Genomic DNA, 15,402 nt, shown 5'->3' with positions numbered 1-15,402 from the left:
AATTATCTTTATGCGCATAGAGTTATAGTTATATATGTGCAACTGACTGATATTTCCATCATTCGCAGCTGAGCCATAGAACTTCAATGACAGAATTATCCGACATCTACAGTTAATGGGTTAAACTACATTTTACTGTATTCCTTGATAAGTGACCTCAATTCATAAATGAGTGATCCAATTTTAGGATTTCTTTCATCTTTAATATTAAAAAAAGTACACAGAGAATGATGCTGTAAAGTAACACGCAACAAAGTGAAGTCTGTTGATAAAGGTACTGTGCCACTTACCTTCAGTGTTGACATTCATAAAAAGTTCTTTACACATACTAATTCTTGTAAGTAAGAAAGAGCGCACAAAAAATAGGATTTTTTTTCTATTTAATCAGGACAACTAAATCATGAGCACTTTATTAACATACATAATTCATAAAAAGCACCTACCTACAAAAAAAACCCTCGAAGAATTTCAATGTGGACATGTAAAAAATAGCATCCCTAAACATTAAATCAACATCTTTAACATACAGAAAAAATATTCCCTTTACTGACAGAAATACACACATACTGAAATAAAATTAAAAAAAAAAAAGTCTCTTGACCATTCTAGGTTTCAAGTCCTTTGCAATAGGCACTTCAAACATTTACAGTTTATCCTTAGATTTAAACTTGGTGAGCAAGAAACACTTTTCATAGCTATGTACATCATAATTACAAGCATGTAGTTAACCCAGCTTCAATGTTTTTTTCTTTACTTTAAAGTTGCATGACTTTCTCAACAACTTTTATCATATTATAGGATATAAATTTACTGACTGTATAATGGACTGCAGAATATTCTATGAATGAGACAAGAGAAGTAGTACTGTGTGTGGATATATATATATACCTGTCAAAAGGACAATGTCTCAAGAGAAATATTTTTTTTTTCCTTAGAACTGACACTTAACAGTCACACTCAAGAAAGATTACTGCAAACTCTCACACATGAGAGATATCAGAAGAACATTTTACACAGATAATGTAAATATCTGAATGTCATGGAAACAATTAAGATTCATCACTGGTGTAAATTTTAGTTTTATACAGGACTCGCATAGGTTTCAAAACTCTAGAATAACACGAGGTCTTCTTTATTTTCACAGAAATGCAAATGCTCTATTAATTTTGATGTTGGAATGAATCAACTTACATGTAACCACATTTTTTGTTTGTTTTTGCTTATAAAAAAACTTGCAAATATTTCCATCATTCAAGTGAGTTCAAAAATTCATTTCCAACTTTTTGTTATCATTCATGAAATATTTGGGGAGAAGAATCACTAAGTTGCATATAAAGAATGTTTATAACAAACATATATTCAGTGATAAATCTGCTGTTATACATGGACAAATGAGACATGTAATAGCATGCACTTATATAAAACTACTAATTTAGCTTTATAGTAATACTATAAAAATTGTACACAGTAGTGATGAACTTGTCTTCCATAATCATTCTAACACATAATTATCTTATCCCTAAACAATAATTTCCTTTCACCTTTCGCTACAAAGGCTCACACGTTACAATAAACACTGAGGATCACAAGAAGCTCGATTTATGGGAAAGAAACAAGCAGAAAGATCATACAATCTGCTGAGCAACTAAAACTTTTCAGCAAAATTATAGCTTTTTAATATTGCCAATATTATTCACATTCACTAATACACTCGTAATTATCTCTACAGCAGTTTTAAATTTTTTTTATTTTTTTTTATACACACAGCTTAAATGCAAAAACCAGTATGTCATCCAAAATGAATTGGACACCATTAGATGAACAATATGATCAAGACACAATTTTATCAGAATATGACATGTCAGAGGCAATCACATCAAACCTAAACTGTCCAGTTATAAGCTACTGACAGATACCAGAAATTGGTATTATTATTCAGACTATCCAACTACTTAAATACTGGATGATGGACCAGACACAACTACTGAATACCTGGCATGTCTTTGTAGCAGTCAGTAATTCTTTTGCACACATACATTAGTTTCAAGTTGATTTGTGGTCTTGAAAAAATTAAAACAACCACAACATTTGGCATCAACAACAAAGTTCTTTTTTGGATTTTTAAAAAATCTTCTGATTTTATAAAACTGTGTAATTACTAACTTTTAAATAGTTATGTACTAATGGCTAACACACCATATATATACATCTAAATGGGTTACTGAAGCACTTTTTATTCAGCATTTTAAGCTGTCATATTCATATATCTAATGTGATGAGTAACAGTTCTTATAACTTTAATTAATCATGCTAAAGGTCATTATAATGAATCAACATAAAACAAGATATCAGACAAAATAAAAATGTATAAAGGGGAGATACAGATTTAGCAAATTGTGCAATTTATGTTTAATTGTTTTAAAACTTAAAGAAGTTGCCATTACAGATTTTTGAAACAAGGAAGAGACAAGTGGAGTGTAGTCCAGAACACATTGTTTAAGGATAAAATGTTTTCTCTCTATGTTGATTTTTCAAACTGAAAAGGCTTAATGCATATAAAGTTACATCACAATTAAAATTACAAAGTCTAAATAACCTGTTAATCTGCACAAGTTACAAGTCAACCTTTACTTCCAATAAATGCCTTTAATAATTTAAACATTCCTTGAAACACTGTAGTTTTATATTATTTGATTAATAGTAATTTTATCATTTGCAACTACAATACAGAACACACACACACACACAAAAGCATAAAGACCTTTGGAAGAGTTGCCACAGGTAACAATTTTTCTTCAAAACAATATTATATCAGCCTAATATTACATGCTTCTGTAATTATACGTATTTATATATTTATAGATGTTTGCAAATTTGAAACCGGAAGCCTATCCTGAGAGATAAAAAAATCTGCATCATTATAAGAACCTCTAAGTGAAAGAAGAGGATATAATAACATAAAAACCACACCACATCTGCTATATCCATAAGAGGATTGAAGATAATTAGATTTAAAAATAATAATTCCTTTTCTATTTGTGAATTTAACCACTAATGTAAAATATTATGAGCCACAAATTTAACAGTATTTGGATTCATGTCAACTGGCAGAATAATAAGTTGTTTCATCACTGAGAAGTTTGCTGTTAGCATTTATAAGCACATCTTCTTGAAGCTTTTATTCTCAGTTATCACAGAATATGATCATATTTATGGTTATGATAACTTCTTACTGATTCATCAACTAGACTTCAACCATCTGCTATACTACAACTTAGTAAACTAACCACATTCTTGACTGGACTATAACAGAGAAAGCCACTATAACCCAAAATGTAATGCTTCAAAGAATCAAATAGTTCTAGCCATATTGATAATGCTCAACAAAACAGGGCTGTTTCCTATTATCTACTGTTATTTTTGTGTTATCTAAATGCAGATTAGGAAAATATTCAGTGTACTTAATTTCTACATTAATGTCCATTACAGTGTTGGCAATTTTTGATAAACATTTCAAAACATTATTTAATAGTGCTACAATTGAAGTGATTTATCCTTTTCTTTCTGACCAATTTCTTGGCAGAAATAAACTCAAACAGGAAAACTATAAAAACAAATACACTACAACTTTTAAAACAAAGTAAAACTGAATCACGCTAAACAACTTGGCTAGATGTTTAGTTAAGGACCATATATATATATTCATTTATTTTAAAATCTGTTTAGTTTGATGCTCAAAATATTCTCATTTCTGGATAGTTATTCCATATCAGCTGATACAAATGCTTGATAATTGTATAACACCACCCAATTAACTCAGATAAACCATGTTACACAATTATTTAAGAACCAGCAACATAAAACAACTGCAAACGCTTTTGAGATCAGGTCTCTTTCAGTAAAGACTTTAAGGATGTCCAAGCAAATACCAAAATTTTGAGGAGTTACTGGAAAAGTCATTAATTCTGTAAATTTTCATTACATTCATATATGTACAAATTCTACATATTACTTAAGTTTTATATTAAAATTACAAAATACAAAACTTGCTGTCAATATTGAAAGAAGAGCCCAACAACAACTCAAAATATGTTCTAAGGTACATGAAAATAGGTAAGCTTGAGCAATATTGGGTCACGTTTATGTAGTGTTTGGAATCTTGTTGCTTTTAGTATAAAGAGCAAAACAAACAATGATTAAGTTCCCAGTAATACAAACAAATTCACTTATTAATAAGCATAAGCTGACTTTTGGATTAAAAAAAAAGAACAAAAAACAACAACAAAAGTTATCTCTACAATACAAGATGTGAAACTAATATTTAATCTCATTATGAAATTTTTTTTTACCAAATATACACATCCAATTGATTCAAATTTCAGTGTCGGTACATAAAACCACTGAAAATTACCAGGTTACTTACCATTACATGCACTGAAATGTGAACCGATACCAAATATTTTAATAACCAACAGTTGCCCGAGAAGCAAAAACAAGCATACCAACTTGAAGCTGACAGTAGATGACCACAACCTTGCCAGAAACCAATAACAATTAAATTGCCATCAGATGATGATAATTTTGTTGAAAACATTCTGTAAATTCATCATCAGAGAGTCATGGGCTCTTCTCTTACCTTGCTATCTGAAAAAAAAACAAAAAAAACAACAAAATTGGCTACATCACCTCTCACCTTAAAATAAGTTGGCTTTTATGTTAATTGGGAAAGTTACTTTTAGTGACATATTATACATTGATATTATAAAAATTTATTAAGTACAAGATTACTACTTTTTGGTCCAGCCATCTGTTTGTATTTGATAAAGAAAATACTGGTACTTATTCTGAAAAGTGTATTACACATCTTGAAAAAAAAAAAGTAAACAAAACTGTCATAGTTTAAAAGAGTTATTTTTTTCACAAAACTAAATCATTAGTAGCTTTTCAGATGACAGGATGCTAACAATCAAACATGTCTACAGTGTACTCTGACAACAGCCTTCATTGGATCAACTGGCTTGATGCTTTGAATTGAGAACAACAGAAGAATATAGAAACATTATCCTTAGAATAAACATCCATTAGACACTGAACTAGCAAATAACTTTTTAACTGCTGAAAATGGGATTTAAAAAACACAAAAAACATTATTTTATCTAGAACATAAAGCACCTTTCAGGTGTCTAGTGCAAATATGCATGTTAAATTTCAAGATTGAAATAAAAATTGTAATTCATACTATTTAAACAACTTTTAACTCAAGTATATTTTAGAATTGATATTTCATCACATTATTTCGTGTAAGTGACAAAGCAAAAGAAAATTGTTCCAACTTTCATTTCTGCACAGCTCCAAGAAGTTCATCTGTAAACAATGCAATTACAAGTTTTCTTTACAATAACCCCCCCCCCCATCTCTAAACAAAGGTTTGTACTTGCTATGAGAATATACCCATCTATGTCTTGTTTCTTACAAGATTTTTCCTTCTCTTTTAGTGGTTTTTATCACTGCAGCACTTCATTGCCACCTTTTTATGATGTTATAACGTGTAGTCTGAGTAATCACTAATAAACCACAGCTATGAAAATACTTAGAAGCATCCTTAAATACCAGCGTACTCTTATTTACACCAATACAAGAGTGAATCAAGTGGGGCAAGCAGTAATTTATGGTTTAATGAGAAAGTTACTACATGGAGTTTCTGTAGAAATGAATCTAATGGGGAATTTAGATTTTCTTGAAAGTGTTTTTTTGTTAAATTATATATATTTGAAAGTTATAAAAATTTTATTTTGCGACAAGACATTCAGTAAGCTGGGTAAAGTTAAGAAGTTAATAATACTACAAATAGAACAAACACTGGAATTTCTTTTGTATTTTTATAGTTTGAAATGAAATTAAAGCAATAATAATTTGGAGGTTCATTAAATAGAAGTTTAAAAAGGGAAAGAAATTATTATAATGCCAATAAATTGAAAAAACAACAACAAAAAAACAAACAATTATATACTTGTCTTTATGACCTAGTAACTTAATGTTTCTCTATAGATGTTTACTAAAATTACACAACAACATGCTTTAGGGTGGCTGAAATTAACTAACGTTTGTCCCACTATTTCTTCATGTACTCAGAACTGTTAAGATGCTGCTATTACTGATTTTCTTTTATGAAATATTATAATTACACATTTCTGAAGTAGAACTGCACACACAGTTTTTTAAGTAAATGTTGTACATGCATAAGAACTGATGAACCTATCAGTTTTAAGAAAACATTTGTAAAACGGTTAATGATATAAAATGAACTCACTACTGGAGAAAAATCATATCTTTCTTGAACTTCTGGTTAGTTAATGTTAGAGTCGTCATCATTTTGATTAGCAATCTGACCTTGAGACAAAGCTTCAGTCTTCATTTTGTCCATATTTCTAGTTCCACATTGTAGTGGGTGCTGAATACTTGAGGGAATGACTATAGAGGGAGTTTCTGACATCTCCACAGTGCTTTGTGGTGTACTGTTGTCCAATTCTTCCACAGGTAGATGGGTTTTGCTGTTTTCAGATTGACCATGTACATCTTTTCCTAATGATTCACTGCTATTGGAATTATCAAAAGTTTTTCTGGACTGTTTTTTATGTGGATTACGTTTATTGTGATTGTCACCACTCAGTTTTCTGTTCCGTGAAGAAGCGTGTTTGTGGGGTCCAACAGAGCTCTGCCATTGAGATTTATGATTTTGGCTTCTACCACTTTCACTTGAAGTAGTATTCTTTTGTCCCCTCTCTCCTGTCAGAGAAAAGCTGTCTTGACGGTGTCTCTTTCCACATGATGATTCTGATGGATATTTTTTTCTGCCAGTAGTTTTTATATTATCTTCCATATTTTTATGTTCTTGGTTTTGGTATGCATATTCTTTCCTTTGCCTTTCAGCTTCTCTTTCCTGTTTGTCAATTATAGCAGCCTGTTTAAAGAAATATTAAGAAAATTACTGCAAAACATATCCACTTTCTTTATACAGCAAATATGTGTAAAATACAAAAAAAAGAAATAATGTGTATGTTTAGGTGTCTTATAATAAAGTACACACATTGTTGATAGGTGTTGTTACGAGGTGTTTATATCAATGAATATTAAATCCCTCAACTGACTGACGAGACTTGGGAATGAAATTTTTAACAATCATTAATATAAAAATGTTTGTTTTTTCCCAAAATATGCCAGTGGTGGTAATATAAAGATTGAAAGTGCATAAGAATAAAATTATTCATGTCCATTGGATTTGATTATTTAAATAATATTTTCTTTTCTTTCTTTCTTTTTTTATATATATTATTATTATTTTCAAAAAGCAATAAGTAACGTGATTTAAAACATCTCACTAAATACAAGTGAAAGTATGTGAGGAAAGGAAATACCTCAAATGATTGATGGGATTTTAAAATGAAATACAATCACAGAATTAAAGTTTTACCAGTTATGAATATAAATAGTGTTTCTGTTTTTGTCCTAAATATTCCAGTAATGATTAAAAGTACATAGACTGCATGTATATCCCATGTAAAGAAAGAGGGAAAAGGAGAAATCCCTTCAATACCACTAATGGCCATCCTTGCTGACTGATATATAGTTAACCATTGCTGAAGCTATTAAATATGAATTTTAAAAGAAAAATAACTTCTTGAAACATCTCAAATCATTCTTAGTTCATGAAGCCATATCTGACAGGTCCAAATTCAAAAGCCTAGGAAGAGTTAGAGGACAAAGAAACAAATTTCTCTCAAGTTATAGTAGGATTAAGGAAACAACTGACAACCCCAGTGTTAATAAATAGAATATATCTTACTGACACAATCACAAACTCAATGGGTGAATGTTGCAACTGGATAGATCTTGATAATTTTATTCTAGTCATCCAATCTGAAAGAGTTAGGTCAGGAAATCACACTGCATGTTTTTCATATGAAGTTTCTCTGATCAGACCCAAATTTGATCTATTTTAGACTTAACAATAACAGTGTACCAAAACATTTCAAGTGCAAGTGTATTTTAAATAATTACTATTGACAGTTACAAATTTTTTTTAAAATGTATATTTATAATTTTCATTTGATTTTTTGAGCAGACCAGTGAGAGGAAAGACATCAACATTCACTCACCAACTTCTCTTTGGCTACTCCTCCTGACTAAATAGTGGGGTTTAACTTGTCTAGTGTGTTTTATGGCAACACCTACAAACTATGAATCCTTGGATTCATAGTCCAACCACACTGATCATGGCCACACCCCATCCAATTATAAACTGAAATCTAGCCTAAACATTAATTTTAGAACTATATTTTACTTTTCACCTTAAATTTTGTACTTCATTATTATTTTTTATTTATTTTTATAATTCTGAGTGGTATAATGTTATTTTAACTTGTTTATTAACCAGTTTATCAACACTATTTATTTGCATCACAAAATGTACACAATGCATAAGTAAGAAAACTCGAATCGTTTCTCCTTTTTTTTTAATATTATTCTCATTATTATCAAACTGTTCTTTAGTTACCAGACTTCTACATTCTACTAGTTATGTAGCACCACAAGCTACTCTTCAATATAAAACTTTGTCCTGAATAACCTTAATGTTTCTTTGGAGTTATCACAGTATACTTAAGATACATCTAAAATATGTGCCAAAATTTCTGGGCTCCTGTTTATTAAACATCTTGCCTCATCACTCATACTTATTTAATATACTCCATAACAATACAAATTGAAATATATTAATTTTCATTATAATGTTACATGTCATGTTAAGTTCTCGCTCAGTCTCAACACAGATTGAAAACTGAAAATATTATTTACAACCTTGCTGACCCTTTAAGTAATCAGTGAGTTATTAAACCCGGCTGTTGTAGAGACATCTTTTGGTTAAAGAAAAGTTTTATTACTAAAAATTTACTAGGATAGTTACTTGATTGTTCTGTCAATTTTAAAAATGTCATGCTTGAATAAAGTGTTTTATTTCTTTCAAATATGACTTATTTTTCTGAGAATTTTTTTTCTCATTAAATCATTTTTATCACATAGTTTATTTTTAATACTACCATGCACTACTAATTTATTTCAAACACAGAAAGTGATAAGGGCCAGTATAAAAAGAGTGTACTTTACATGCAGGGTCAGAAAAGCACATAAGTGAATTTCACTCTCAACAGTTTTCTACATGAAAGTATAAGATGTTCAAAAGTCTTTCAGCTAAACCACCAAACTTCTTACTCCATCCAGTTCTAACTGTATGAAACTAATGATACATTGATAAGATTGTAGAAGTTTAATATAACTCACTGTCACAAGACAATGCAATTTAATATAGGCCTTTGTTGACTAAAACACATCACGTCATCAATACACAACCTAAAATATTTGTGATTCTATGTTTTAACTTTAAACAAAATATGTGGTGAGTGTTCACTGAATACATAAATTTGGTATATCAAATGTTTATATTATTAAAGTTTCAATAAATAATTGCATGTTACAGAAAATGAAAAACCTGCCCATACAAGAAGAAAAAAAAAATTCACAGTTTTTTTGTGCATATGTAATGACATTAATCATCCAATATAGTTCTGGTAATACTAAATGCTATTCCTAAATTTATAAGCATTTAAAATTTTTTCCCTTACATGATACAATGTAAAATGTGTTTTTTGTCTAGAGTATTGTGTAAAATTTAGGACAAAATAATTCTGTTTCTTAAGAAAACTGCGACAGTTTTCTGTGAGAGCAGCCTACAGTATCTCTAGTATTTTGTTTTTGGTTGCACATAAGCTTTATAAAAAGGATGCCATGGGACTATGGTTTGAATTTGAAAATTAACTCCTTACTATTGAGTAAACACATTTTAAAATGTTCCTTCACAACATATATTTTGAAACTCTCAATGTGTCATATATTAGTTTCCTTAACTCTATATCTAATAACAAGTGAGCATATATTTCAGAAGTAGAGATTTTGAGTTCTGTTGAAAAAAAATTTATTCTGAACATCTGGATTTAATTAAACAGCCTACAAAACCAACTTAACCTTGCAAATGAAGCAAAAAGCAAATACTGTATACTTACATCAACTCTAAAATCATCGATGCTCTTGTATCCTTGGAGCTTGGTTTTGAGAACAGGATTGACTTCTAACTGGCTACTGTTCTTGTAGTATTTAATGAAAGCCCAGAACTTTTCAAGGCCATAAAGTTGACCTGAAAGTGTAACATTTTATGTTCATTAAATACACAACCATTCAGACACACAAACTAATAACAAAACAAAAAACATTACTATTTTAGCAAAAGCAATAAGACAGAACACACCCAACTAGTAACAGAAAACTCTCTCCACTGAATGTCATGGTACAGTGATGTTAATAGTTTGTAAAAGTCAATGGTTACTTCGGACAACTGGAAGGAGATAGAATATTGCAAGAAAACAAAGTTCTTGACTTTATAAAGAAAGAGTTATCTGATGTAACATAGGTAGAGAGCATCCAAAAGATCTCAGCATTTTTTCTCATTCCCATATTCAAAGGGTAGTGTGCTGAAGAAATGGAAGACCCCCTAGACATGCAGAAATACTGGCACACTTGCAAAAATGAAGTTAAATGCAAATTTGGTATGGGTAAGCTCTTAGTAGCTAAAGTTGTTCTTGTCCTAAAGTGTGTGTATATAAAAATGGCAAAAGAGAGTTGATAGTTAATGCTGGATAGCTAGTTTGCCCGTACATTACTATAAGTCAGTTGAAGTATATGTAGGAAAACACTTGTAGGACTTCTAAATGACTAAGTCAGTGGTTCTCAATCTGCACTCTGTGGGCTCCCTTCGGATAGTCTATGAAAAGGAAGCAGCAACAGAGGCACACCAATGAGGGGTTCTCAATAGCTAGGGCCACTTGAAAATAATCTTTTTTATTAAATCAAATTGAGTAACAAAGCTTAAAACAGTATGATTAAAAACTTAAGGCCATATTGAAGAAAAATTAATCATTAAATTTAATAAACATATTAATACTAATATAAATCTTGGTATGCACACACTACTTTCAAAAGTAGGAATATTCTGCTTCTGGCCATTTTGCTTAAAGAAGAAAAATTGACAAAGCAACGGTTGTGCTATAATTTGCCTTACCTTTACTATTTAGACATGTATAGTCTACAAGTTGTAGACTGTAATATAAATGTAATTAATTTGATAAATATGAGGCAGTGAAATCTAAACTATTATAGTATCCTTTGTTCAAATATAACATGTAACTTCAGCAACAAAGTAAACCTTGCAGATTTTTCTTATAAAGTTAGGCACTCATATATATACAGATAATACATTTACCCTTTATCTTCACATTAGTTACCTACACATTAACAAATAACACATTTATTGAAATATTTGGTTGTATTGGTTGTAAGAAATGGTGGATAAATGCATGCCTATTGAAAAATGTCAGTTTAAAAATGAAAGAGTAAGTTGGACAAAATAATCGTGATCTACTTCTTAATACATGTCCAAGTCCACACTTGACAGATCATTCTAACCATCAAAATTCCAATGAAACTGTATTCATTAAAACGACATTGCAGAAGCTTATAGTAAAAGTTTAGGTTTAAAAAACATGAGGGATTCTTACATTTATTCACCCGAGAATAAGTCTTTATGACATAAAGATTGTTACTATAAAGTTTACAAAATCTGACAGCAAACTTAAGCTAACAAAATCAAATAACTTCAAAAATCTCAAAAAATAACTAAAAACAAACGTATACATCACGACTTTGAAATTTTTTTATCATAAATCAAAATTTAAAAAAGTGGAATTAATATTTAGAAACCTCACAGAGAGATCTCAGAGTTATAAAATTTAAGGATAACTGTTCTATTGTTAGTCCTCGTGGTTTGCATCTACAACCTAGAAAATTTTCTAAGCACCTACTTTTTCACAACAATAGTAAACACTGTTAATAAGAAAAACAGCAATATAGAATTAGTATGTATCTCTAACAAAGCATGGGTAATTTTACTGTTTTTGAAGAACTGATTGAAAACATAAAAAAAAAAATTCATAATAACTTTGGCTTACATGAACTTTTATATTTAAAGAAACAATTCATATAAAAATAAAAGAATACTTCTTAATTTTGATATACTCGTAAAATATTATACAAGGACATGAAATGTCAGTAACATCCCATAAACTAAACATGTGGGTCATTAATGGTTAAAATACAGTAGCTAGAAAAATTAGAAAATTGTGAAAAAAATATCTGCATATATGGCCTCCTGTCCATATTCAATGTGGCCAAAAACCCACAAAAATGTAAGTTTATTTAAATATAAAAATATCACACGATCATTAATGAAAAACCTTTTTCTTTCCTTTATCAAAACAATGCAACTTGTAAAAGTATACAAATTACCATTCTGCATGTCTCTGATAGTTTCTCTCTCAAAATCAAGGTAGATATCTTGTCGAAAGTGCTTTTCAAGACCATAGCTAAAAAAACGAAAGAGACACTCCAAGCCATACCTGTAAATCAAAACAGAAATAAAAACCAATATAGCATCTAGTAGAGTAATTAAAAAGAAAAAAAAAGATTTGAAACTATACATAAAAACATGATAATTGTTTTATAGCAATTAATTATATAAAACATCTACTTCAAATTTCTAAATTCTTCTTAACTAACATGATAATTTACTGATTACATAGGAAAAAGCAGCACAACACAGTAACATAAGCACACTTGTAACTTAAACAAATTCCTATGGAGATTGTTAAAAACCTATACAAGTTAACCAGAAATCATATTTCCACAACATACTCAAACATACACTTTTACAAAATTCACAATTAGTCATATTTCAATTGAGAGAAAAAAAGTAAAAGAAGCTATATTATTGGTACCAATGAGTTTTAATACTCTAAAACATTTGCCCTATATACTTCTTTCTATAGGTAACTGCACTCCCTAATGAGCTATTTTCGATGTGTCGAGCAAGTGCTTTTGTTGTTTTCCTCCATACTGAAATAGTTGAATATGTTTACAAGTATCTGGCACAGTAATACAAATGGAGGTGCAAGCACACTGAATAGTGTGCACAGTAGTTTCACTGTATTATTCTTAAAGCCTAAACCTGCATATATGCTTTGCTCCTGTTCCAGTCTGAGATACTGCTTAACACACAAAATGACACGGTCACTTGATTTGTCTTTTGTGAAACAATTATGATAGCCCATGTTGTCTGGACTAAGTCCTTCTATGCTACACCTGTAATAACTTCTGATAGTCTAGCATAGATTATGATCATGATTCAAGTTAACAACAGCAGACTGAGCAATGTTTTTCACTCCATGAGAACATCACTAATGACACATTGATCATGCTTATAGAAGAAATCAAGCATAAAATTGAACTGATATTCTTTGATGTAAATTAAGAACACCGACAAGGTATTATTCAGCTATACTTGCACACTTGAGAAAATAATGTAGAGTTGAGGTGATAGATATGTATAAAGATCATTGAAGTTTAGGTGAATCCTCGAATCGAGTCTCTCAACTGTTTCTTTGAGCACTCTAACATAAAAGTCACATTAAATCATGAACAGCTACATTTCATGTGATTTTTGGTCTACAGCTAAAATTGGCAGTTTTGATTGTAAAATTTCTTGACACTTATAAAACTACCATTTCATACTCTTGCATAAGAGGTTTAATAGAATTTAGGTTTGAAATATAAAAAGGCTAACTTTACTGAATGGTGAGAACAAAACACTCACAAACTTTAAATATTTTTCTGCTTTTTGTGACAACGACCTTGTACTTTTAAGCTGTAACTCGCATGTCCTACCATAAAATTAACAAACATACCACTGGTCAAGATTTTTCAAGAATCTAAACTATTTTAAACCTGATACTTAAATTCAAAAGAAACATACAGGTATATAATACCACATTCATTTCCTGCACAGTTTCTATACACTATACTTACATAATAACATTAAATTATAATGAAGCATGCATTAAACCAAATAAGGAATCAATATGTAAACATTTCTTTTTACAAAAAAAATTTCCATCAATATCATAAGTTTTCAATGTTGTGGATTTTTTCAGCATGAAATTTCATTAAATTTACATTTCTGTATTTAAAAAAAAAATTATTAAAAAGCAATTAAAGGGCACATGAAAGCCGCAAGGAAGCTGTCGCGCTGATGTCGCTGGACTCGCCCAGAGGACTTGTCTCGAGTGCTTGTGTATGCATGGCTTAGATGCTGTGCCCCCGCATGTATGTGCTCCACCATTTCCGTATTCATGGCGTGTTAGATCCCACTTTTGTCCCCATTTCCTTGTAATAATAATTCATGATTGTGTGGCAGCTAAGCATCGGTAGAATTATCGATGTACTGCTGTCTATGATGATGATGATGACATATTACAAAGAAATAGTATTACAACAAGTTGTAATGTAACTCTTGTAAATGTTACAGAATGGTTCTCAAAAGAGATGGAAAATCATTAAATAAATGTGCAAAAATTATTTTACCAAATTGTATGTGGGTAGCTTTTATGAAAACTTAATAAAATAAAATCAATGTGTTATATAAAGGACACAAAAATGATTTCAAAATAATGGCTGCAGACAAAAGGATATTTATGTTTTTAACAGCATAATATTTTTTAAAATCATAATACATAACTTCACCATTTTCAAATTATATCTTTATGGAAGATTCAAATCTTTAAATATTCCATTAATAAATTCAACATACTTAATATATACTGATTGGAAAATTTACATTCAACTTATTTTGCATTATAAATATTAACCATTTAACAGATTTGTACGTACAATATTAATGATGTTTGAAAGTTTATGTTCTGTAGTTCTGAAACTATAAATAATTAAATAAAAACTTAATTTTTCAATAAATGATCATAAGGGCCATAGAATATCAAAGTTTTACCTTTCTCTTTATCAAACCTTTTTTCTTTTTTATACAGACTAGAAACTTACCTATAACCAGCTTTAGCATCTTCTAATGCTAGTCTCTTAAATTCTTCATACATTTTACGGTTAAAATGTTCTCGAAGAAAAAAGGACCAGAACCGGAACAAGGTATTCATTTCCTGTGATTGGCCAAGTCCCAACCTTTTTCTTTCTGTATATGGATAAAAACCAACCACAAAAACATGTATTACTTTATATGTTTAAATATTATTTACATTATTAGTAGTATTTCTACAAATTAAAAGGTATAAGTTCATAAAGATGAAAACGCTATATGAAAGAAAGGAGAGTCCACTCAACACCATGGAGAAGTAAGCCCATATCACAATATATCAAGAACAGCTACGTTTCATATCA

The 15,402-nt window shown here is 29.9% G+C and overlaps 1 protein-coding gene across 1 annotated transcript in view; it reads right to left on the bottom strand.

Moving 5' to 3' along the window:
- Nucleotides 1-363: 363 nt before the first annotated feature.
- The window catches only part of LOC106464072 (la-related protein 1B-like), a 93,162-nt gene continuing 78,123 nt past the window's right edge, over nucleotides 364-15,402 (bottom strand). Inside the window, 5 exon segments of the mRNA XM_022391738.1 lie at nucleotides 364-4,644; nucleotides 6,311-6,961; nucleotides 10,116-10,246; nucleotides 12,451-12,560; nucleotides 15,052-15,196. Of these exon segments, the coding sequence (XP_022247446.1) occupies nucleotides 6,347-6,961; nucleotides 10,116-10,246; nucleotides 12,451-12,560; nucleotides 15,052-15,196 (1,001 nt within the window). The 3' untranslated portion in view covers nucleotides 364-4,644; nucleotides 6,311-6,346.

Source organism: Limulus polyphemus, unplaced genomic scaffold (genome assembly GCF_000517525.1).
Source record: "Limulus polyphemus unplaced genomic scaffold, Limulus_polyphemus-2.1.2 Scaffold1555, whole genome shotgun sequence".
Lineage (NCBI taxonomy): Eukaryota > Metazoa > Arthropoda > Merostomata > Xiphosura > Limulidae > Limulus > Limulus polyphemus.
Note: the sequence above shows the minus strand (reverse complement) of the source record. Positions and strands in the feature narration are given on the sequence as shown.